This window comes from Zootoca vivipara, chromosome 13, assembly GCF_965207765.1.
Source record: "Zootoca vivipara chromosome 13, rZooViv2.hap1.1, whole genome shotgun sequence".
NCBI lineage: Eukaryota > Metazoa > Chordata > Lepidosauria > Squamata > Lacertidae > Zootoca > Zootoca vivipara.
The window spans coordinates 13,596,656-13,621,895 of NC_142596.1; the positions used below are offsets into that span (position 1 = coordinate 13,596,656).

Here is a 25,240-nt window from a genome sequence, read left to right on the forward strand (position 1 = left end):
TTTATTATGTCAATAGAATGTTTAATTAAAGAAATTAAAGAGGAAGATGAGATTAAAGGAATCAGAATTAAAAAATATACTCATAAGATAAAGGCATTTGCGGATGACATCATAGTAATGCTAGAGGATCCCATTGATTCGATAAGTAAAGTTAAACAAAAATTGAAAGAATATGGGGAAGTCTCCGGATTTAAGGTGAATGTTAACAAAACTAAATTAATGGTCAAAAATATAAGGAAGGAAGAGGCAGAGGAATTAGAAAAATTGGCAGGGTGGAAGATAACCAATAAAGTAAAATATTTAGGCATAAATGTAACCCCTAACAATATTAATTTATTTGATGATAATTATTCGAAATTATGGAAGGAGATAATTGAGGATTTAGAGAGATGGGGAAAGCTAAATTTATCATTATCAGGGAGGATTGCGGCAATAAAAATGGCAATCTTGCCGAGGGTTCTATTCCTGTTCCAAATGCTCCCAATAATAGGTAAGAAAAGTACCTTTGAGGAATGGAGGAGAATTATAAGTAGATTTGTTTGGGCGGGGGGGAAACCCAGGATACAATACAGACTGCTAACAGAAGCAAGAGAAAGAGGAGGATGGGGGATTCCCGACCTAAGGTTATATTATGTGGTGGCCAACTTCTGCTGGATAAAAGATTGGCTGATTTTAAAAGACCAAGAACTCCTTGAACTGGAGGGATTCAGAAATATTAAAGGGTGGCACGCCTATCTGTTGTTGGAGAAGAAAGGCAGCCAAAGAGAATTTTCAGATCACATATTTAAAAAATCATTATACCAAACATGGATGGAATTTAAAGATTGGGTGGAACCACAAAGTGCTTGGTGGGCATCCCCAGTGGAAATGATGGCTACAGGCACTTGTGGAGGAAGGGGGAGGTGGCCAACCTATCAAGAATTATTAATAAAAGAAAATGATCAATGGCACTTGAAAACATATGATAAGATCAAAGAGTATTGCCAAAGCTGGTTACACTATGGACAGGTTCAAAGCATTTTTAAATTACATAAGGAAAATGGTTTCCCGGAGAGAGAGTCCAAGCTCCAAGAATTAATAATCAAAGACGGGGAAAAACCATTGGGGAAGATGTATAAATTTCTATTAGAAGAGGAATTAAAAGATGAATTGACCAAGAGTGTCATGATAAAATGGGCCATTGATGTTGGGAAAACGATTTCTGTAAACCAATGGGAGAAATTATGGAGAGTGGACTCTAAATTCACAGCATGTATGTCTATTAGGGAAAATATATTAAAAATGTTCCACAGGTGGTATGCCACACCGGAAAAAATTGCCAAATTTTATAAAGTAGGGGATGGCAAATGTTGGAAATGTAAAAAGAAAATTGGAACTTTTTACCATTGCTGGTGGACCTGCCCAGAGGTGGCCAACTATTGGAACAAAATCTATGAAAAGATTAAAAAAATGCTAAAATGTACCTTTGAAAAGACCCCGGAATTATTTTTGTTAAGTCTCATTCCCTCCACCATACCCAAAGATAGAGTGAACATTCTTTTATATGCATGTGCCGCAGCTAGGATTCAATTGGCAATGAAATGGAAAGGAGATGCAATACCTACAACTCAGGAATGGCAGGAAAAATTACTCGAATATTTGAAGATGGCTAAATTAACAGCTATAATTAGAGACGTACCCAGGCAGAGAATCATGAACGAATGGAGATATGTACAGGAGTATATGGAGAAAGAGAATCTAGAATGTAATTTAATGATGTGCTTAGAGTAAAGAAATTGCAAGAGGAGAATTCAGGTTAATATGAAATTATTAGTTATGAATTGTGTTTAGATATAATTTAGAATTCAGCAATGGATAAACAATATATTTAGAGACGCGTGTTACAAATAATAGGAAGCAACTTTTATTTATTTATCTTCATTTTTCTATTTTTATTTTTTATTTTTCTTTCTTGTTCTTTTTTCTTCTCTCCCCCTTTCCGTGCTTTAGAGCCTAGGCATTTTTATGTATAGGTTAGTGATATTTTTTCTTTTTCTTTTCTTTTTTACTTTTGAACTTTTAATGTACTTTGGCTTGTACTTGATTTGCATATGCATTTTGTATTTTGGAAATTTCCTGAATAAAGTTTTTTAAAAATTAAAAAAATAAAAAATAAATAAAAGGCCAATTTTGTTTGAAAATGTGGACTGTTTGCATACTTTTCCCAAAGCAATTTACAGCATGTTGTTTTCTTTAAGACCATGATGTCACACACTTTTCTTAGTCACTGATTAATTTCTGGATGATTACTGTTTCTCCAAGATTTTGCTACCAAACGTTATCTGATCTGCTATCAACAATGAGATACAAGAATCCTCTGATTGTTCTTTATCTGCTGGTTAATATGATCTAACAACATTTTAACTGGATTTAGTTGCAGACTGTATCCTGTAATTCCCCTTTTAGTATCTCTGATATCTTTCCAAACAATCCTAATCCAGTTGAGTCCTACTATATATGGGTGATGGCAAATCTTTTGATAAATATGAGAACTGTAATAGTTACAGTACCTTCTCCTCGTTGGCAGCTAACGTCTGAATTTGTGTTTCTAAAGCTTTTATTTGGCCTTCAAGCTGAATTTCCCTTTCTTTGGCATTCTGATGGAGTTTTTGATTTTCCTGGAGACTGAGACACATGCCATCTTTTTCATCTTTTAAAAAAAGGAAATAAAAATATTAAAAACCACTAGATTAAGTTGGGGGGGGAATACGATGTCTACCTGTCAAAATGACCCATGGGTGGTGGGGAGACAAAACAATCTTGCCCACTGGTTGAATCCTGATCCCCAGCACTGAAATAAGAGTCACTCCCTGCTCACAAGCAATTGTAAACATTAATACAAATGCAGGAAAGAATGAACACACAATTTGTCTCTAAGTAATTTAAATTTAGGGTCCAGATTGGTGTAATTTTAATTTAATAAACACACAAGCACAGAAATTATAGTTCAGACAAAAAAAATGATAACAAAACAACAGTGTGCTGCCTTGTTTATTATTTGTAATAAGCACTTCAATATTAATTCTTGCATATCTGGTTCTCTTACAGCCCTTTTGGTATTTTATCTTTGTTATTTTCCAAACCTCTAACACACCTCTGCCAAGAATGCAAGTGATCTTGGTCAATAATCCCAAGTGGGAGTGAACTAGGGAAAACAGCCTCAAATTCCAAATCAGGAATCCTTCTGGGCCTAATCTGGTCCATGGGCAGGGGGTTCCCCACCACTGTCATAGAAGAAAATATTTTATTTCTAAGGGACCTAGAATCCTCACAAACCAAACCAAAACTCTGCAGGTTCTTCCCCAAGGCAAAGAGATTTACCTTTTACAATTGCAAGCTGATGAGACAGATACCTAATCTGCTGGGCTCTTTCTTCCAGCTGGTTATTAAGTTCTTCCAGTTTTCTTCCTTTTGCTTTATTAAGAACCTGAAGTTGCAGAATCTGCATGTTGTCTGGAGAATCTGTCAATTCAGATACAACTTTCAAACATCGGATATTAAAACATGCACGCTTTTCTCAACTAATATAAATATGGTCACGTTTTTTTTTAAAAAGGGGGGTGTTAAATTATATCTTGATAAAAATATCAGAAACTTATATGCAGGGATCCGAAAATTTAAACTCCCAAAGCCCCACAAATGAAGTCTTCCTTCCTAGTTCCCATTCAGATTTTTGTTTATGAGTAAGCCCATTCGGACCTATATCCTAGAATCTTACACAAATCATATGATGGAAAGGCAGAGAGCCTTCCACAAGATCAAGGGTGGGGTGGTCTGAGCGCATGTCTTGTGAGGCTTGTTGTGAGCAGCCGCTTGTTTGAAGGGTGTGTTCTTGGCTGGCTGATTTATCTGCCAGAGAAGGCCCCTTCAGGATAAGTGACCGATTTTTTGTTCTACTGGCAAATAGTGAGCCAATCACTGCAGCAACTACCAGCGCCTGTGTTTATTATGGGTAGGAAATGTCTGAAAGCTGCTCACTGTGAAGGCAATGCACCTTGCAATACACACCTAATAGGGCCTCAAGCCCAACACACTGCACTAACGTTTCTGCATTAACTTCAGTGCTATCCCAGGTGAGCCACAGGTCTGTTGGCCACATCTACAAGTGAAAAGATTCCTCAGAAGGGCAGCACTCCTTAGCTGACCAACAGTTCACAGATTTCTGACTTGGAGACTACACATGGACCTGAAAGTGCTAGGTCGGCCTCCTTATGAACCCACCAGACTGGTTTCTCTGTGCCTGTTCTCCTTAGAAGCAGCATTCCAGGTAGTATTACCTCAGCCGGGCATTCAAGGCTCTCTCAATGAAAAAAAGAACTATTTCACAAGGACAATGTGATTCTTCGTACAGACCCTACATTTCACACAAAAACCAACACCAATTTCCACAGCACCTAGAAATTAATCCTTCTGAGGAGGAGTAGTTTGGATATCCCGCTTTATCACTACCCGAAGGAGTCTCAAAGCGGCTAACAATCTCCTTTCCCTTCCTCCCCCACAACAAACATTCTGTGAGGTGAGTGGGGCTGAGAGACTTCAAAGAAGTGTGACTAGCCCAAGGTCATCTAGCAGCTGCATGTGGAGGAGCGGAGACACGAACCCGGTCCCCCAGATTACGAGTCTAACACTCTTAACCATTACACCACACTGGCTTTTGCCGGCATTCCTCCCACCCTATAGAGTGATCTTGGCACATGCTAGGTTTCAGAAAGGTAGTCAGGGCACACATCGAAAGGACAAAGCGCTTCTGACAAACACACAGCCTCTTTGTGTCATTTCATCCTACCATAGCAAGGTGAATTAAGTGTGTGTGTGTGTGTGTGTGTGTGTGTGTGTGTGTGTGTATTCATATTCATTCTACTCTATGAACCACAGCACCTGTAGGCACCCAGACATCTTGCTGCCCACTTGACAAGAGTAACAGCTATTTCAGCAGCCCTGTGCACTCAGGCCAGCATCTACATTTACCCATTACCCTTCCCTACAAATTGCACCATGGCAGAGGGACTAAACCAAAGAAGCCTAAAGGGAAAAGCACATACAGATCAACTAGTCACATGTCCCTGACTTAGGCAAATCACAGGGCACTACTGTCTATAAGGATGTCACCTCTGCTACCCTCAGAACATCAATTCTTAGAGTAATTAACAACTTACCCTCACCAGTACCCAAAAATTCTTGTTGCATCTCTTCAAATGCGTCATTTCTTCTTGTTGCATCTGGAGAAATAGGGACTGGTTGTTGGATGTTATTCTGGTATGGCTTATATACTACTTTGTAAGGCTCCACAGTTGTTTCTGAAGTGCCACATTGCAACTACAACAGAAAAGCACAATTTCTTTAAAAAGTACAAGTCACTGCTTACATTTGTTATCAGAGTTCCAATACCCAGTTATGAAATATACAGTGGTGGCTTGACTTATGAATTTAATCCGTTCTGAAGGCATCTTCATAAGTCGAAAAATTCGTAAGTCGAAAAAAGCCATTGGAAACATGATTTCCCATAGGAAGGCATTGAAAACGGAAAAAATTGTAAGTTGAAGCAACCCTATCTAAAAATTCGTAAGTCAAAAAATCGCTATCTAAAACCGTCGCGGTTTTTTTCCGGATGCCGAGACATTCGTAAGCACACGGCCATTACCCCCATTCGTAAGTCAAAAAATTTGGTTGTCGAGTTGTTCGTAAGTCAAGGTGCCACTGTACATGTATAGTGCCACATATAAAGGAAGCATATATAAGCCCCACTTTTCCCTTTAATACATATGACTGGATTTCTACTCCCTGCCTCTTGTCACCCATGTACTTTTTAAAAATTTATTTTTTGACGAAGTAATAACCATAAATAAGAATAAAAATGTGCACCCCACCACCAAGACCATTCCATTGTAACTATCCAACCTCCCAAAATTTAAACACCTCTTGCGATGGTTTGACCCATTTCCGTTTTAACAGTACAAATTCTAGGAACACCTTCCATATCTCCTCAAAATCATTTATCCTGCGTATTCCCTGTCTTACCTTAATGCACATATACCTTTGCTTCTGATACCAGGCTCAAACAATATGTGAAATGTAGTACCCCAAGACCTTCATTTGGAAACCATTACTTGGAAATAAGCCCTAATGATTTCAACAGAGTTTAGACCCAACTTTGAAGTGCCAGATTTGCTATTTGAAAGTTACAAACCGACTTAATCTTGAGGTTGTAGTTCCAGTTTTCTTGCATTTTGCAATGCCACTATAGTTTTTAGAACTTTGGAAGATGAATATCAGGAAATGCGAAAACAAAATAGCAGCTTCAAAGAGTCTACATACCTTCACGTTTTCCTTCTTAGCATCAATGAAATTGTCTGTTTTGCTGTGTTGCTTACTGAACTCTTGCTGGTGACCATTTGTGTATGGCCTAAAGTTTTCTGGAAGGTGATATATGTTGTCTTGTTGGTAGTGGGTAGATGCTTTAAACCCATCTCCTCCCAGATACACTTCATCAGATCCATCCTCACTTGCTCTGCCAGAAATCTCATACATGCTTTTCTCTTCATCTTCATTGTGATGCTCTGACCAGTCACTGCCATGCATTTCACCTTGGAAGTTGCCTTGGTCGTGTAAAAAGCGCTCCGCATACAAATTCTGACCCTGTTCATAGTCCTGTGAATAAAAGTAGTTAGCACAACTGGGTACTAGTTATGTTACAGCTAGCAATGTTTGAAAGACAACATGAATAAATTATTTTGCAAACCTGCACAAAGATAAAGATAAACAAGCAAACAAGCATGCCAATCTGCTCTACTGTATGTCCTATTAACTTACACTTTGTGGATTTGTTGCAACTGGATGATCATTCCATCTGTTGGCATCCTGATCCCAGTGTTTATGTGCTCTATAAAGAAAGCACATGGAGCCATAGGAAACGTGTGAGCATATGTAGCATGATTGTGATATATATTAACTGAACTTTTTTCTTCATTTGGCCTCCTACTCAGACAGTTGATGTTGCTCATACAGTTACTGTGAGTGCCATTTGAAAATTTCAACACTGCCGGGGGGGGGGGTGGATAATAAAGACAGTCAAGTTTCTTACTGTTCATGGTCCTCAGGTGCACTGTAATCAGAGAGATCTCCACTGTCTTCTAGCATATCATGGGGAAGGTCTGTTAATAGCTGCTGCAACTGAAATAAGACTTATTATAGTTACATAAACGTGCAAAAGGTTGGAGTAGTTGATCCTCAGGGTCCCTTCCAACTCTACAATTCTATATTTCTTTAATTCTATGGAGCACATATCCAGTAACTAGACTTATGCTTAAGTGAAAGAGGTTTTGGCACCTTCAATAACAAAGGAATTAAAATGAGAAGGCATGCTACATTGTTCTGAAAACGCCATACCATTGTAATATTGCCACCATGGCATATATTATTCTTTCTGTGCAGGGTCATGAACATTTGCACAAAAAGTATGGAAGATATTCACTTTCATAATCAAGGCAGGTAAGATGGAATAGAACCATAGTAACACATTCATTTATGGGAGCTGACCTATTGCGCAACCTACACATAGATGCCTTTGAGGGGCATGCTTTGCTGCTACCCAAAACAGTAAGCAAGATTAGAATTCATCAACTTGTTCAGCACAAAGTTGCACATCGGAAATATATCATGAACTGTAAGATTGTAGTTCAGACAATTAGGTTGGATACAGACATGGCTGCAGCAGAACTCTGCTAACTGGATGCTTCATAAGCAGAATTCAGAGAAGGAAGTTGTTGTCGTTGTTGTTGCTACTAGTTGCGCCTGCATCTCCTTATACTACATCCTCATGACTACAAGAACCTGCTCTGGGAGGTTTGGAAACCCTATAAAAGTGCTGTGGGATGCAGCAGATGTCTCTGCTGGATCAGAGTCCCTTTGGGGAATGGAAAGACTGTTTGCAGATTGGACACTTTGGATCCAATGCCTGTAACTGACTATCTGAAAATAATCAGGAGTGATAGGTTGCCCAATCACCAGTTTCTTTGGATGAGCTTATCCCTCCTCTATTCTAGCACTCCATTCCTCACATTTCTCAGAATACAGGGTGGGAAACTCTCCCCCAGCTCTCTGTCTGTCTCTCACGCCCACACACAGAGTCCTCCACCTCAAATCCTAGATGACTTGGAGAAACCAGGACGGGTAGCTGATTTGAATGTTGACTGTTTGTCTTGGCATGACATTATATTGATATGCAAGCCTGCCTGAGGGAAGAGGTGTGTGGCAAAAGCTATCCTATCCTCCTGGCCTGAATACTGCCTCCTGCTCTGCTCCTGGAATTGATGGAGGGTGGGGTTTTATCAAAGATAAAGGAACATCCACAACTGCCGCTTAATTCAGAAAGGAGTTACTGCTCTTCTAGACAGAGTCTGTCTAGACAGAACTATATAACTGCATTACAAGAATGGCAACCTGAAGAACATCTGTTTGAGCCTGCTTTTACCTTCTCCCTCCCATGCCTTCCTCGTATGTCATGGCTTTCTAGACTATGAGTCTCTATAACCGATTTTTGTAGGCCACTCTGGGAGCGTTTCTGGCTAAATAACAAGGATTAAATGCTTTAAATAAATAATATGCAATGGAACATACAAAACTTGGGAATCCTATAATTTTAATTCAAAGCTGGAGTGGGTGGTAATAATGTAACATTATTTCAGCTGAAGTATCATGATAGGAAACCAATACTGCACTTCTCTAAGTATTTTTTTAAAGCCAGAAAACACCGTATTTTTCGCTCCCTAAGACGCACCTTTTCCCTCCGAAAAAGGAAGGGAAAAAGTTTGTGTATCCTATGGAGCAAATGCGAGAGCCAGAGCCCGCACCAGAGCCAGAGCCCGCGCCAGAACAGCAAAGGCGAGAGCCAGAGCCAGAGCTGCGTGCGGCGGGAAACCGGCTCTTGGGCTGCTTCCATGACAGTGAGCGAGGTGATAGCAGAGCCCCTTCCGCCCTTCCTCCCAGCTTCCATCCTTCCCCCCTCTCTTTTCTCTCTCCCTCTCTCTCTCTCTCGTCCCTTCCTTCTCCCTCTTTCTTTCCCCTTCTTTCCTTCCTTCCTTCCCTCTCTTCCCTCCCTCCCTTTCTTTCTCTTTCACCCCTCCCTCCCTCTTTGTTTCTCTCTCACCCCTTCCTTCCTTCCTTGTCTCTCTTTCTTTCTCTCTCTCACCCCTTCCTTCCCTCCCTTCCTCTTCCAACTTGAATAAAATATTGGGGGGGGGGGGCAGGTAAGCCCCACCTCACATATCGTATCAGCCTTTCTCAACCTGTGGGTCCCCAGATGTTGTTGAACTACAACTCCCATCGCCCCTAGCTAGCAAGGCCAGAGCTCAGGGATGATGGGAGTTGAGGGATGATGGAAGTTATAGACCAACAACGTCTGGGGACCCACAGGTTGAGAACCGCTGCAATTGATCTCAAGACAAAGTGCATGCACACTATATGAATGACAATGCCCATCAACATGGGGGGGGGACGACGACGACTTCCTCAAATATTTCAGGGGGGGGGGGCAAAGGCACCTAGACCTCTAGGAGTTGGCTGCTATGCCTAGGACAATTCAAGAAAGCAAAAAAAAAAAAAAACAATTCTTGTTTTCCTCCTCTAAAAGCTAGGTGTGTCCTATGGTCAGGTGCATCTTATGGAGCAAAAAAATACGGTGCTGTGAATGTAGAACTTAAGTCTCTGCAGGACCAACCTTTCTTTGGGGAGGGAAGAGCTGCAGGCCACTTACATATCTCAGAATACCTTTCCTCAGTATTTCTTTGTTGTGGAAGTTACTTTTCAGCAACTAACTAAAATAAACTTTACTTACTTGGAGCAAGGAATCCTGTATAGAGTGCACCTGTTCTTCCAAACCTTCAGTGAGGTTTTGATACTTAGAATGGATCGCAACTGATACATCTGTGCAGTACATTTTCTTTTTTTCACGTTACTAGAAAACTGTACACAACATAAGCGATTATGGTGTTTTAAATTAGATACCCATTTTTTCTTCATCCTAAAACTAGCAAAGCCTATACATGTTTATTAAAGGAAAGCATCAGCCCACAAAAAGAATAATGGGCAAATAGGGGAAATGCCTCTCTCATATTTTAGAGTGGGATTACTATATTAAAAATAAAAGGGGTAACCGTAAGACTGCACCAAAACCACCAGGAAAACTATACGTCTTCTTTTTGGCATGGCAATCAAACAGATTGTTTGATTCTAAAGTTATCAAATATACTACAGATTGTTATCTAAATGTTCTCAGACATTCCAAGCTATACACTATCAACACCTTTTTGTTGAATGTGTACAATTACTATTTCTATATAGACTAGGGCTTCAGCACTGCTCAGTGTTGAGGAATTCAGAACTGGAGTGAAGTAGATGAGTTTCTTCTAAAGATCCACTCATAAGAGACAGCTGGAGGGGAGCAGGAAACCTTTGGAGAGCAGAGGATGCTGGAACTGGATGAGTCAATATATGTAAGAACAGAGAGAGAAGGTTGAGCAAGGCCATGGAAGGTTTTGAAAGCAAAACTGAGGACCTTGTGCAGGATCTGGGAACTGATAGGAAGTCAGTGTGGGGATTTAAGGGATACAGTATGATAATGACAAAAGAGGTGAATAATTTTAGTAGCAGAGTGCTGGAAAAATTTGAGTTGACCAAGGTGAGACAACTGAAAACCAGAAGTGGGAAGACAAAAGATGCCTGAGACATTGATTCATTTTTGCTGCGGGAGGGGCAGGGAGAGAGGAAGGATTGTGTTTTTATACTGTTGTAAAGGAGAAAAGATTGTGCCTCTTGTACAAGGATTTCAGATAATCTCTATGCAGGGTTTCCCAAACTTGGATCTCCAGCTGTTTTGGGACTACAATTCCCATCATCCCTGACCACTAGTCCTGCTAGCTAGGGGTGATGGGAGTTGTACTCCAACAACAGCTGGAGACAAAAGTTTGGGAAACCCTGCTCTATGGATTAGACGAGGGATGGAGAATCTCAAGGCCAGAGACCAAATGCAGCCCTCTCCTTCTGGCCCTTAGGACTATTAGTAGGCAACAGGCTCTTCCTAGCCCTGCTCTTCACCAACAAGCTTTTTGCCTGGCTGGAATGTGCCCTTTATTATTATAATCCCTCCTGGATGAAGATATAACTATAGATTGATAAATACACAGTGTGCGTGTATACCTCTCCCTTTTCTGTGGCTGGAATATAGTCTGCTACATTAAGCTAACAAATCACACCCACTGTCATGCTCGCTTTTGCCTCTAGACTTGCTCACCACTGCCATACGGTCCCCTTCTTCCTGGCATGCTTATTTCAGAGGTTTGGGATAGGGGATGTTTGGAAAATTGTCCAACCAAGTCAGTCCCCACTTGCAGCATGAAGTGGTAGTACAGCCCATAAACATGTTTACACCTCTGCAAAAATTAGGGAAGCATGTCACCATCCCGGTGGAAGGCAGGGAATTAATTCAGCTGGTAATCAGCATACCTAAAGGAAAGTTGGGAGTTTTTTAAGCCACAGAAGGTGGCTTTAACGACCAATAGCTTGTTAGTCAAACTAGACAAGAAGCAAAACAATTTTTATGCTGATTATTTAGCATTAACGCACAATGACAGGAGATTGTACTGGTCAGCTGATGGTGGTTTAAGAGCCACTCTGGTTCTCTAGGACCAAATCAATACAAATATTGCAATACAATTAACCAGCAATAGTTTTCCTATTAAGCCCACTTGACACAACTCCTTTTAGAAATTAGCTGATTTTTGTGTGTTTTCTCTGTCCACAAAATATACAGAACTCTCAGGGAAAACTGATACACAGAAAAATCAGTTACATGTGCAATAGGCACCCTAAAACACTAAATAAATTAAATGCATAAGAAACACATACTGAAGTGCTGCATAGAACAGCAGAGTCTCTCTTCATAATAGAGAGAGGCACCCACATTCCTAAATACTCCAGATAAGAGAAGGCATAATTCACAGTTCTGTTACAACAGCTGACTCCAACATGTACAGAAGCTTAAAAAATAGCAAATGACAAAAGCACTTTATTTAAAGGTGAGTTTTTAAACAAACAGCCCCATAATAAGGAGCTGTTTCGGTGACATCATGAGACACTCAGGTGTAATTTCAAGAAGATTATGATGTCACTAGAAATGTCTTTCCAAGACAACAGTATTAGCCTTAACAGAAAGTAGATTTCTGAGGTGGAGTCCAACCCCAGAATAAGGAAGTCACAGGAAAAGCTCAACAACTATACAAGTTGGACCTGCCAGTATAGCTGTATAGCAGACATGCTAGGTCTGAATGCAGCCCTGTTTAGGGAAGTTTTTAATATTTAATGCTGTACTGTATTGTGTTTTTAATACTTGATTGGGAGCCACCCAGAGTGGCTGGGGAAACTCAGACAGATGGGCAGGGTAATAATAATAATAATAATAACTAGATCAGTCATATTATAGAGCTGGAAAAGGTTCAAAATAGGGCAACCAAAATGATCAAGAGCATAGAGCAACTCTTCTATGAGGAAAGGCTACAACATTTGGACATCTAAGTTTAGAAAACATGCTAGAGGTGTAAGTTATGCATGGCTTAGAGAAAGTGCATACTGTATATAGAGAGACAAATTTTCCCATCATGAAATTAAACTTGTGGGCATTCAATGAAACTGAATGTTGAAAGATTCAGAACAGACGAAAGAAAAGTACTTCCTCACACAGAGTACAGTTAATTCTGAAATTCACTTCCACAAGAAGTAGCAACTGTCACCAACTTGGATGGCTTTAAGAGAGGATTAGACAACTTCATGAAGAACAGGTCAGCTACTAGCCACAATAGCTCTATAGCTGGTGAACTTATTTACATCAGCCAGCAGCCATCTTGTCTTAAAATCATCTGCTTGACCTTTTAAGAAGGTGTGAAAGGGAAGAACATATTACTGAAATAATATTGTTAATTATATAATGAACTGTACATGATATACTGCTGGACCAGATGGGCCATTGGCCTGGTACATCAGGCTCTTAATATGTTCTAAATCATTTCCAATGTGGTCCTTAGTGCTGAACAAGTCATCTACCCCAGCGTAAGAAATAAGGAAATTGGGGGTGGGGAGAGAATAAGAAACATGAAGTTTTGGCAAGTCTTAATTTTTACCTCTTGCTCCCTAGCATAGTCCTCCTGGTCATATTCTTCATCTTCATGTTGTACTTGCAAAGCTGCGCTGTCAAAGTCAAGTGACATGTTTGCAATAATGTTTATTGTTTCACCTGTGGTGGGAAAAACACAAATCACACAATTGCAATTAATAATAAGCTTTAGTGAAAGAGGAAGAGAGCCCTCACACATACAGACACCGTTCTTAAACTGACGTTCTCATAGCCAGAATTTGTTAGCTCCTTGTTACTTAAAAATTCTTTGATACTGAGCCCTTGGTTTGCAGTTAGCTTTCAAAAGGCACATAATAGGAGTTAACAATGTTTGGTTGTCTGCTCATAAGCAGTCATTTGGCCTATGTTACACCTATTTCTAAAGACTGACCCCCTCCATCCTACCCCACCCCAAATTTTTCATATAACATTCCCTACTTGCCGTTCAAGTGCCAATTTTGTTCAGTTACATTACTATGTTTGGAAGGTTTGGTATTCTGAAGTAGAATATGGTTGTGGTGATTTATCACCAGATACAAATAGCAACTCTCTATATAACCTTGAAAACAGACCATTTTAGTGTCAAATAAACACCTCACTAAACCTTCCAATCACCTCTAAATTTATTCTCTGCATATTATTCTTTAAAAATTAATCTCAAGATTTGCTAACAAAATTATTATTTTGCCCCATCTGTTATGCTTTTGATGAGTTCTGTGAAACTCAATTGGTACTTGAGAGATTGAGAAATGCCTTGATGTTTGATTGCTGCATTTTTATAGATCCAACCCAAACTCCTGCACTCTTCAGTCTAAAAAGCTAGCATCCAATCTGTAAATATAAAAAGCTATTTTATTTTATAGTTGCTTTGCATAGCAATGTTTGCAGAACAATGTGTAAATTGATGGCTTGCAGAGTTTACCTGCTACACTAGCCGGGGACGGGACCAGGAGAAGTTAGCCAACCTTTTTGGTTCTGACCCACCACACTGAAATAAAATTCCTTTCCCTGAAGACCCTGAGAGAGGCTAGAATTCATGAACCTAAATTGAAAGAATGGCCAGCCCTACTCAGCCTAAGTTCAGAAAGATTAGCTTGGGAAAGCTATTATGTGTTGAGTGACTGAAACCTTGCTGAATGAATAAGGTAGTGGGAAATATTTTGTGACGCTCCCACTATTCCTTCAAATTATAACGTAAGAACAACTCTTCTGGATAAGGCCATAGGTCCATTATATTCCAGCATCCTGTGAGTGGCCAGCCAGATGCCCAGGGAAAGCCAGCGAGGACTCAAAAGCTTAACAGCACCCTTCCCACTTGTGATTCCCAGCGGCTGGTATTCAGAGGCATACCATCTCCAACAGTAGAGGTAAAAACAGAGCCATCATGGCTAATAGTATCCTCCATGCATTTGTCCAATCCTCTTCCCCATCTCTGGGAAAGCCTTCTCCATTAACTTCAGAATTATATATACAGTACTTCCTTAGCATATGGATCCAAGCTAGCTGGCTTTTGGTTAGCAAGCTTGGCAACTGGGATTTTGTCAAGCATCTTCTGCAAGTCCCTGGTCACCATTTTTGTTTTGCGAGCTGCTTTGAACGATCACAAAAGCAGCCCCTAACATTAACAAGCAATGTATGTGTGAAGTTCTTTTGAAAACGTATCAAGAACTACTTCTAAAGCACTACATAGCACGGCACCTGTAAATGAGTATTGCTCAAAAGTGTGCCTTATTGAGGCAAATTAGAATTCTGCCATTGGAGCATCTCAAGTTACGCTGGGAATCTGCAACCCCACATCCATTTAGGTGCGTCAATTGTAGGGTTGCGACCTGTCTTGTATTTCAGTGCAAAATGCTATGTCCTGTATTTCGGGTCTTCTCTCTGCCAAGTTAGGGATACTCTCCAAATGCCTGTGTTTGAAAGGGTGTTTGAAAAGTCATGTATTTAAGCTCTGAGTAGCCAAGCACAGACAGATTTAAAAATCCATGTGTGTGCGCGCGTGACATGTTCCAGAGGAGCTATCCTGTTAGGCTGCAACAGATCACAACGGACCGCTTTGAAGTCGCTTCAGCACCAGATGAGAAAATAAGAATCGCCCCCCAAACCGCCCTGCTGCCCCGCATTTTGCCACAACAAAGGTGGCAACCCTAGTCAAGGGGGCTTAGTCAAGGTAAGCGACTACGCCAAGCTCACTCGGTCGCATTTCAGCACAAGAGCGTCCCTCTTTACCACACCGAAGGACACAGCTGCCTATTTAAAACATTTTGTTTCTTAAAAAAAAACTTCGTCAGAAAACGGGGTGCGAGTTGCGAGTTGCGAGGGAAGCAGAGCAAGCGAATTCGACGTCCAGGCCCGAACCGCCCTGTTTCCATGGCGACGCCCAACCACCACCACCCCTCCCTGGGAGCCCCCGCCGCAGCCGAGGAGCCCGCCGCGCTGAACGGAGAGGCCGCCCCCGCCCCGGGTTCCTATACGAGCGAGCAGTGACCCCCCTCCTCCCTCTTTCTCCCCCCAACAAGCAGCCGAGACGCCTCACCTGTTCCCCCGTCCCCACGCCGCTAAAAGCCACCCCGTCTCTCTTCCGCGTGACGACCGAACCTGCCCGCCGTTCTTCGGATGATTGAAAGAAAGGCAGACCAATAGGCAAGGAGACAGCCTTCACAGGCGGGGGCGGCGGTTTGAGAGAAGCCGGTAGGTAGGCGGTGGGCGAAGAGGCGGGTTGTTGTTTTTTTCTCCTTTCCCTTCCTTTCTGCTCCAAGCTCGGTTGCGCCGCGAAGCCTTTCCTTGTTTGAAAGCTGGCGCGGCTAGCGGCGGGAAAAGGATCTGCTCGGCGGTTGGATGGAGGTCTCAGCCAATCGAGAGGAGCGCAAAGGACCAGACAGTTTGAGAGCCGGCTGCGGCTGCGCTCTAAGCAGATTGCCGACTGCCTGTTGGAAGGGGATCTGAGTGTGTGGTTTTGGCAAATGGGAGGATTTCGGCTGTCTTCCAAATACAGTAGGAATTATTTCTAGGCTGGGGCATCCTCTGTTCTACCTTCAGGACCCATTCACCTGCTCATCTTACACAGGGACGGAACAGAAGGAGCCCAGCAATCATAATCATAACAACAATGGTTGTTGTTATATTTCTATACCACCCTTCAAGGATCACAGAGCAGTTTACACTATAAAAACACAAAAAATATAAAAACACAGTAACAAGCAAAAATACCCCCCCCCATTTTAATAGGCCCCAGATGGTTTGATTACCCAAAGGCCAAGATATGCAATGAAGGTGCCAGGTGATCCTCCCTGGGAAGAGCATGCCACAAACAGGGAGCCACCACCGTGGGCGGGGGCAGAATCAATTGGGGGGGGGGGAGAACTGAGCTACCTGTGATGTGATTAGTCAGTTAATTATTTTTATTTATTTGACACAGAAAGGGCCCATACTTGCGTTGCTGCTCTCTGGTCCTCTTGTGGACTAGGCACACAGATGGTTTCAGATTATGATTGCAAGGTCTGAGGCAGTTCATATGGGGAGAATTGGTCCTTGAGGTGTTGTGGTCCTGTTGAGAGCCAGTGTGGTGTAGTGGTTAAGAGCAGTAGACTCGTAATCTGGGGAACAGGGTTTGTGTCTCTGCTCCTCCACATGCAGCTGCTGGGTGGCCTTGGGCTAGTCACACTTCTCTGAAGTCTCAGCCTCACTCACCTCACAGGGTGTTTGTTGTGGGGGAGGAAGGGAAAGGAGAATGTTAGCCGTTTTGAGACTCCTTAGGGTAGTGATAAAGCGGGATATCAAATCCAAACTCTCCTCCTCCTCCTTCTAAAATAGGACCCTGGGGACCCTGCATTGAAGGCTCCTTCACATCCCCAAGCATCATAGGGTGCCAGAAAGGTGACACCTGTCTAATATTTAATGGGAGAACATTCCTGAAATATACTTGGAGTTGAGTGTTGATTTCATGCTGTTTATTTCAGGTCATGGTAAACAGCGAGTGCGTGCTTTCCCCAAAAAACTCTGGCAATATATACATTATTTACACAAAGGGTCTACACTTGATCTTAGCCAAAAGGCCGAGAAGCGATAGATGGATTTCTCTCATCAAAGTTGTACACAATTATCAATTGTATTGTTTAATATTTCTTTTAATACTGTGATGATTTTAGTTTATAAATTTTATTATTTAATGTTTCAACTGGTATATTAAAGTGTTTCCATAGCTTTGTGCTGATTAGATCATGTTTTGATAATGTAAATGTTACCAACTTTGTATATATTTTACTGAATGACATTGTGTACATTGCAGCAGCCTTTGGCTATAAGCAATAAACTTGATACCATACCACAAAGGGTCACGTGTGATTGCCTGATTCAACTCCCCTCCTGGAGCCTGATTGGACTGTTCCTGAAGGCCAATCAGGCTGCTGATTCACTTCCTCCTGGAGCCTGATTGGGCTGCTCCTGCAGACCAATCAGGTTGCTGCCGTCTAGGATCCTACCTGCCTATTGTTCTAGGATCCAAGCTCAGTTCATAACAATTTCAGAGTGTTGTTGCCATAACACAAGAGGCCTGATTCCTAAATTGTGCAGAACAGACCTCCTGATAAAATTCAGGAGCCCTTACTTTCAGAACATAGTGATTGGCTGGGTATGTAAGGGGTGATATGATCTTTCAGGTATCTTGGTCCCAAGCTGTATAAGGCTTTATACACCAAAATTGCCATGAGCTGTGTAATCACCAACAAGTTATCTCATGCTGCAAGCCTTTTGGTAAAATGTTGGGATTCTCAGCTTGGCATTGTGACAAACTGTGTGAACAGTGTGTTGAAAAAAGAACAGAAACAAAACATGTAAAATATATTTGCACAGACAAAGTTTATTTTTAAATGTCATAATTTTAAAAGCTAACCTTAATTAAGACTTTCATATATCCATTGTTGGGCATCCTAGTAGAGAATCACCATCTATTGCTCTGCCAACTTGTTCAGCTCTTGCAAATATGATTTTGGTGGCCTTGTGCCAATATATAAAAAGGAATGTACCCTGAGAAAACTATCTATTCCATGTGCAGTGTGGTCTTGAGTATGTGCACTTGGAAGTAAGCTCCAGTGACCAGGTTCATAACAATCAAATCCTGGCTTAATAAACCAGCATATATATGAATGCCAGGGACCTGCATGCAATGGCTTATCAAGTCAGGATTAGAATACTGTATCTGAGTGTAGCCACTGAGCTCAGTAAATATGACTCCCTAGATGTGTGTGCTTAAGAGTGTGGTCTTCTTTTTCAAAACTCCGAACACACTACTTAGTCTCCCTGTTATTAAGTACAGAATTGCTCCAGTATATACTAATTTACATAATATTTCAGATTGACAACAGGTACAGAGACAATGCAGGGTGAATATTTATTTCTAAGAAACTTAGTTTCTTAACTTTTAGGAACAAAAAAAATCTGAGCAGAGGGAAGGAGAAATACAGAGCATGCAAAAATTTAAAAAGAGGAAAGGGAAGTTGCCTGTTTAAAAAGGTCCCCCTGCAAAATAACGTATAATCTGTTTCCTTTAGCTTCTCTATATTGTAAACTTACAATGGAATTTGAGAGTGAAAGTTATTACTGATACTTGTTGGCATTATTAGTAAAGTCATATCTGATACTCTCGAAAATATTAGCATCTAACTAGGCTTACCATCCATTAAGTCTATCTCCTCTTTTTTTAAACAGCAGCTTGACATGCAAATGAAGCTTCAGCTATCGCATAACATGTCGTGCTGCTGGTAAAGGCATAGAAGGGCTTTTTGGAAAGTAAGCAAACCTAAGTTTAACCCAGTATCAGCTTCCGTTTAAAAATTATGCTTAATTTACATACTTAGATTTAGCAAATGTTGCACAAACATTAAAAAGGTTTAGGGGTATTATTATTATTTATTACTACTAAGGAATGAATCTGATACCTTTCTTAAGCTGTGGTCTTTCTCCAAACTGAAACTGAAACTGAATTTTGGAGTAGCCCCCAAAGAAAGATCAGTATCATAATGAAAGTTGTTGTTATTTTATCGTTCTATTCAAATTGACCTGTGGCTTCTTTTAGCTCTCTTTTTTTGGCAATCATATCTTGTATACCTAGACAAATTAATCAACTAAATTTTTTAAAATCCAGTATAAATATTATTTATTTCCCCACACTTCCTTGGTTAAAAGGCACATATTTCTATCATTCCAGCCAGTTTCTTCAAGTCAGTTTTGCTTTTGCTTGTGATTGTTTGCTTGTGCTTTTATATTTCATACTGATTCTAAAAATCATTAGAAAGTGATTCTGGTGCTTGGTTCTTCTCTCTCTCTTGCTCTCCAGGGTTTTATTTCTGTAAGGTAAAACTGCTATAGCTGTCCAGATGGGACTGTATAGATGTAAAGTAGATAAACAAACTGGCAAGTAGATAACACACACGCACGAAGTCTTTTGTAACAGCATCTAGAGGCATCATCTATTCTTTGCAGAGCTGGATTCCTAGGATCCATGTTCCACTTGGATGAAACATAGTCACTTTAAGTTTTGTTAGGAAAAAGAAAGGAGGAATTGTCTTGAGGATGGTGTAAGCCAACTTAATTATTTGTTCTATTGTGGGTGTCCAGTCCCTTTCTTCAGAGGCTGCTTCAGATTTAATTCACTTCCAGAAGAGATTATTGGCAATTTATTTTCCATGTGGTAACGAATAAGATGATCCACACTGTCAAACACATGATCTTTGGTTCTAACCTAGAAAAGACAGCAAAAAATTAAAGGCAAACATTAGTTTTCAATTGTGTGTCAGTAAGGTGGCTCTGCATCTCGGACCACCATATTGCACCTGCCTTCTCCCCAGCTTTTCTTCCAATTGCAAAATATTAAAAGCCAGAGTCATGATTGCTGTATGCTACATCCCAGTAGCAGCTGGTGTGTGTCTTGTGGTGCTGGAGCAGCTTTGTTCACCCGGCTTCTCAACACAGTGGTCGCTGCTGGGGACTGAGCGGGCAAAGGGCTAGGTGGCAGGGAGGTTGGTGCAGTGTGGGGGCAGCAGCAGAGCCAATCAGATGCTCGTGCTATTGCTATTCCATTGCACCACCCTCCCTGCCACCTTGCCCCTCCCCTCTCAGTTACTGGCAGCAACCTCTGCACTGGGAAGCTAGGTGAGCAATGCCACCCAACCTTGTTCCATCCCGCTGTCTGCTTCCCAACCTTGCTTCTATCCCGCTGTCAGCAGACTTTTTCAGCAGGGGGCCGGTCCACTGTCCCTCAGACCTTGTGGGGGGTCGAAACTATATATTGGGGGGGGGGGAATGAATGAATTCCTATGCCCCACAAATAACCCAGAGATGCATTTTAAATAAAAGCACACACTCTGCTCATGTAAAAACACCACGCAGGCCCCACAAATGACCCAGAGATGCATTTTAAATAAAAGGACACATTCTACTCATGTAAAAACACAGTGATTCCCAGACCGTCCGTGGGCTGGATTTACAAGGCGATTGGGCCAGATCTGGCCCCTGGGCCTTAGTTTGCCTACCCATGTTCTACTACTGCATCCTGGATCCAAGGCAGCATGCCTATAAATACCAGTTGCCAGGGAACAATAACCAGACAATGCTGTTTCTGGCACTCTGCACCTGCCCAGTGATCCTCCTAGTGATTATTACTACATCTATTTTCTTAAATGTTCCTACCTTGCCTTCGGGATCCACCAACAACAGATGTTTCGCTTGTCCTCCTTGTAGCCCACTCAAAACATACTGGCCAGGCGACGTTGTACTTTCGCGCACCAAAAAATCCCCATCGTTCACTAAGAGGCTCTCTGCTGCTTTCCTGGTTAACTTTCCATGGTAGCATTTTTCATTCCATAGCTGCTGCTGTATGCCTGCAATGCTTCCAAGACTTGCCAGGTTCTGCTCAACCTCTTCCAATGATTCTGAAATCAAAGCAAAGGAAATGCACAGGTCTGCATTAGACAGTGCTTCAAACTAGCACCATTGGCATGCAATAAACCACCAGTAAAGAGGCATGATCTGAATCATGAGAACATAAGAAAAGTCCTGCTGCAGAATTCTGTTCTCACAGAGGCTAGCCAGATGCCTATGGGAAGCCTGAAAGCAGGACCTGAGTGCGAGAGCCCTCTCCCCACTTGCGATTCCCAGCAACTGACATTCAGAGGCCTACTGCCTCCAACAGCGCTTCCAAAGCCTACAAGAATGAATTGACTTCAGTTTCACTTAGATTTTTTGAACAAGGATTCCCATCATTGAGTGATGTCTTTACAAAGCAAACTTAAGATCCCTTAGCTTTTAAGGCACAACAAACTTGGGTAAAATGTCCCCAAGCATGTATGCACTCTTGCTTAAAAATATGTGTTACTAGATCAAGCTAAGATACACCTGGTCTAGGCTGCATGAAGAATGCCATCAATCAGCAGGGGACAGTAATCCATCAGAAATTCACCAGTGATCCACAGCCTACACATTCTTCTGCCCATCCCTGCTGTAAAACTCAATGGAAACCAACAAAAAAGCACAAGTTTTATTATTGACTGTTGTGAAAATCTGTCTATTGACTAACTGGGAAAAGGCCACTGGACTGCACTGTTCACTGGGGAATAGTTTCAACAATGAGAAATGGATCTTTAAATTGTAGGGCAGTGTAGCGACATGCACAATTGATATTATTAAACAGTTAACTAGTAAACATAAGGAGTGTGAACAGGAGACTGGCCACAGTAAATGGAGGGCACCTTTTTCACTGTTCCCTGCTTGTACTGGGGAGAAACAAACCATTATTCCTGACATGCAAACCATAGTGGTTTGTTTCACTCCCATCAAACCTCAGTGATAAGATAAGCTTATTCTTAGCTTACTAATAATGGTTTGCTTGGTGTGAAATAAATCCGTGGCTCAGAACCACAATCCGTAATGCGAAACCAGAGGTCGTGCTTTGTTTTCTCCATGTGTTAGCAGGAAGGACCAAAACAGCCTAGGTCAGCACATTCACACTAAAGCATTTAATATAATTTACTGTGTGACATTTGAACTGGGGCACTGTATTTTATGGAGTCTCGATCACAAGCCGGCTTTCTGTCCCTAATGAGATTTAGTTCACAAGTACAAAGAGGCCTCACCGCTGACCGATAAGGAGAATCTTGCTATTGTTCTACACCTATATGATCAGCCACACTCATGGAACATGAGATCTCACCACACAAAAGCAGCTTTGAGTCCCTTTGAAGCATAAGGCAGAACCCACATTGCAGTGGTAGAGCTCGTGTTCGCACGCGGAAGGCCCAAATTCAATCCCTGGCATCTCCATTTTAAAGAATAAACTAGGTGGGGAAACCTCTGCCTGAGATCCTGGAATGTTGCTGCCAGTCAAAATAGACAGCTTTGGACGATATGGTGTTGTGGTTAATGTGTTAAGACTAATGCCTGGGAGACCGGGGTTTAAACTGCACTCAGCCATGAAGCTCACTAGATGACCTCGGACCAGTCAGTCTTACCCTAATTTACCTCACAGGGTTGTTGTGAGGGGGGAAATGGAGAAGGGAAGAACCAGGTACTCAGTTTCACCTTGGAGGAAAGATGGGATATAAATACAGTGGTACCTCGGGTTACAGACGCTTCAGGTTACAGACTCCGCTAACCCAGAAGTAGTACCTCGGGTTAAGAATTTTACCTCAGGATGAGAAAAGAAATCATGCGGTGGCAGCGGGAGGCCCCATTAGCTAAAGTGGTACCTCAGGTTCAAAACAGTTTCAGGTTAAGAACGGACCTCCGGAACGAATTAAGTTCTTAACCCGGGGTACCACTGTAGAATAAATAGTAGATGGACCTGATATGAGGCAGCTTCCTGTTTGTAGAAGGGCAGAAATCCAGAGAAGCAGGGAAGTGGAAGCACCAGCTTACGAAGAGGGTACATGTGCACTGTGTTGAGTAATAATGGTCATCCTGTTACCAATCATTGTGTGGACAGGCGGAGTCCCCCAAACCCCAGGTGACCCTCTGAGCGGAATAATGATGCAAGACAACGTGCTATGGGATTCAAATTGGCCACAACTTTATTAAGATTCAGATGTAGGGAGCCCTTGGCTCAGGCATTGGGCGTTATCCTTCCCAGTCCCCAGCCAGGGTTCTGGGAGGCTTCGGGGTTATCCAGAATGTATGGGGGGGGGTTGGGCTGGCTCTGGAGAACATATGTTCAAGCAGAGAGAGCCTGCCCCCCGTTCGTCGCCGCTGGAAGGGGGAAGCGATGACATTTATTGGTATGGTCAGTGCTTCACCCCAATACCCCGATTTTGTTGCCACAAAGGGGGTGAGGTCTCCGCCTCACACCCCTCCCTCTAGTAAGATTGCCAAAAGAATTCCGCCCAAGGCCTGAAACCGCCAAAGTTGTGACGTATTGCTATGGGAAAGGCAAAACCTGCCAATGCAGGGAAATTCCTTTCCAGCCTTTCAACAGCGGCCTTGACGTAGCAGCGCCTGTGTACCTGTGGGAAAAGGTTAACCTGCAAAAGAAACTTCAATGAGGGTGTGGAGGGTGGGAGAAGCTCTGGAGCCGACTGGTGCTTGCAGGTAAGATTCAAATTCTATTGTGTGAGCTGGAAAGTCCCTCCCCTTACCTGGCCAGTACCCTGGCAACACCTCCCCAGGCAGGATTGGACAATTGGCTTGGGTAGGTGGAGACCCCTGGCATCCTGCCTGGGAAGGCAATGCAAGCCGCGAACTACCAGGGAGTCGCTTTATAGGATCAGGGGGCTCCGCGCGACCACGCAAAGGTCACCCCCCATTTGATGTGTGGAGCAGTCATTGTTTTCATTAATACTAAATTTGGCATTGGTCATCTTGAGTCTCATATCAAGAACAGATGCTTAGCAGTGTTTCAAAAAGCCTGAATGACTTTGCAAGGATTCACATTCATCTTAAAGCCTCATGGCATGTTTTGTAGGAATATGAACGTACTTGAATGGTGAACTGGGCTGCCAAAGGTCTGATCCGCAGTGCGGCTTCTGGTAGTACTAGGTATGGTCTGCAAATTCTGAGTGTTGATATATCGAGGGTCATCAAAAAGATCCATTTTGCTTGCATTTTTCAGCAATGAAGCATCTTTCTTTGCTCCCTGCCCTTGTTCAGTGCAGCCATCTGCAGTTAATTGCAATAGAAAGAGACTTCCTTTATTTCACAATAAACATTACAGTGACGTGTAAAACACTTGACATTTTCCAAATGCGTTCTGCCAAGACATGTTCAAAAAAACTGTGCGTCTACTTATCTAATATTTTCAGCACATAGGAAAAAACCAATTTCTAGCATACCAGGCTATCCTACATAAACACCAATATCAAACTATGATGTTGTGACCTGATTTCTACCGCTATAATCCCATTGGCTCAGAACCACAATAGGGAAGAGAATGTATAATGTCCCAGACTCAGTAGGGATGAGGAAGACATTTGATTCAGTTTACATTTAGAGGTAAAACTAATTTGTACTTTCTGAAATATTCTGCAACTGAAACCCACCCTTCCTTTGAAATTAGCACTTCTCTAATTTTTGAAATGCAATTCACCAGCTAAGCAGTATGTACAAAGATACATATACTGGGGTAAAGTCTGCATATAAATGCATTTATCATCTTATGATCCCAGTGGAACAGAGGCAGATTTAGGGTAGCACAACTGGTTTGGTTGCATGGAGTCTTGGGGGCTCTGCAGGGGGCTCTGCAACTTAGGTAGGTAGAATGGAAGGCGGGGATGCCAAATTTTGGAGTCACATAGGGCACTGCTGAAATTTGAAACCCCAAGGCCCATCACTGAGTGGAATCCTCTAGGTGGCTCACATAGCAATATTAAAATTACAGCATCAGTTACAAAATTTAAAAATTCTGTAACAAGCACAGCACACATCATCATTTAGGGCAGAAGAAGAAGAGTTTGGATTTGATATCCCGCTTTATCACTACCCTAAGGAATCCCAAAGCGGCTAACAATCTCCTTTCCCTTCCTCCCCCACAACAAACACTCTGTGAGGTGAGTGAGG

The 25,240-nt window shown here is 42.0% G+C and overlaps 2 protein-coding genes across 7 annotated transcripts in view; both read right to left on the minus strand.

Moving 5' to 3' along the window:
• Positions 1-15,839, minus strand: part of CEP152 (centrosomal protein 152) — a 52,149-nt gene extending 36,310 nt beyond the window's left edge. The window contains exons 1-9 of one of the 4 annotated variants that reach the window (XM_088656568.1): positions 15,738-15,839; positions 13,209-13,321; positions 9,872-9,999; positions 7,121-7,209; positions 6,850-6,919; positions 6,355-6,687; positions 5,196-5,355; positions 3,361-3,501; positions 2,550-2,689 (exon numbers count right to left, since the gene is read on the minus strand). In XM_088656568.1, the coding sequence (XP_088512694.1) occupies positions 2,550-2,689; positions 3,361-3,501; positions 5,196-5,355; positions 6,355-6,687; positions 6,850-6,919; positions 7,121-7,209; positions 9,872-9,973 (1,035 nt within the window). In that variant the 5' untranslated portion in view covers positions 9,974-9,999; positions 13,209-13,321; positions 15,738-15,839. Of the gene's footprint in view, positions 1-2,549; positions 2,690-3,360; positions 3,502-5,195; positions 5,356-6,354; positions 6,688-6,849; positions 6,920-7,120; positions 7,210-9,871; positions 10,000-13,208; positions 13,322-14,123; positions 14,211-15,737 lie in introns of those variants that run through there. The other 3 variants (XM_035131890.3, XM_088656570.1, XM_088656571.1) reach the window with 3 other exon arrangements.
• Positions 15,840-18,906: 3,067 nt separating this feature from the next.
• The window catches only part of SHC4 (SHC adaptor protein 4), a 51,707-nt gene continuing 45,373 nt past the window's right edge, over positions 18,907-25,240 (minus strand). For all 3 annotated transcript variants that reach the window (XM_035131330.3, XM_088656573.1, XM_088656572.1), the window contains exons 10-12: positions 24,164-24,343; positions 20,888-21,129; positions 18,907-19,940 (exon numbers count right to left, since the gene is read on the minus strand). In XM_035131330.3, coding sequence (XP_034987221.3) covers positions 19,800-19,940; positions 20,888-21,129; positions 24,164-24,343 — 563 coding nt within the window. In that variant the 3' untranslated portion in view covers positions 18,907-19,799. The remainder of the gene's footprint in view (positions 19,941-20,887; positions 21,130-24,163; positions 24,344-25,240) is intronic.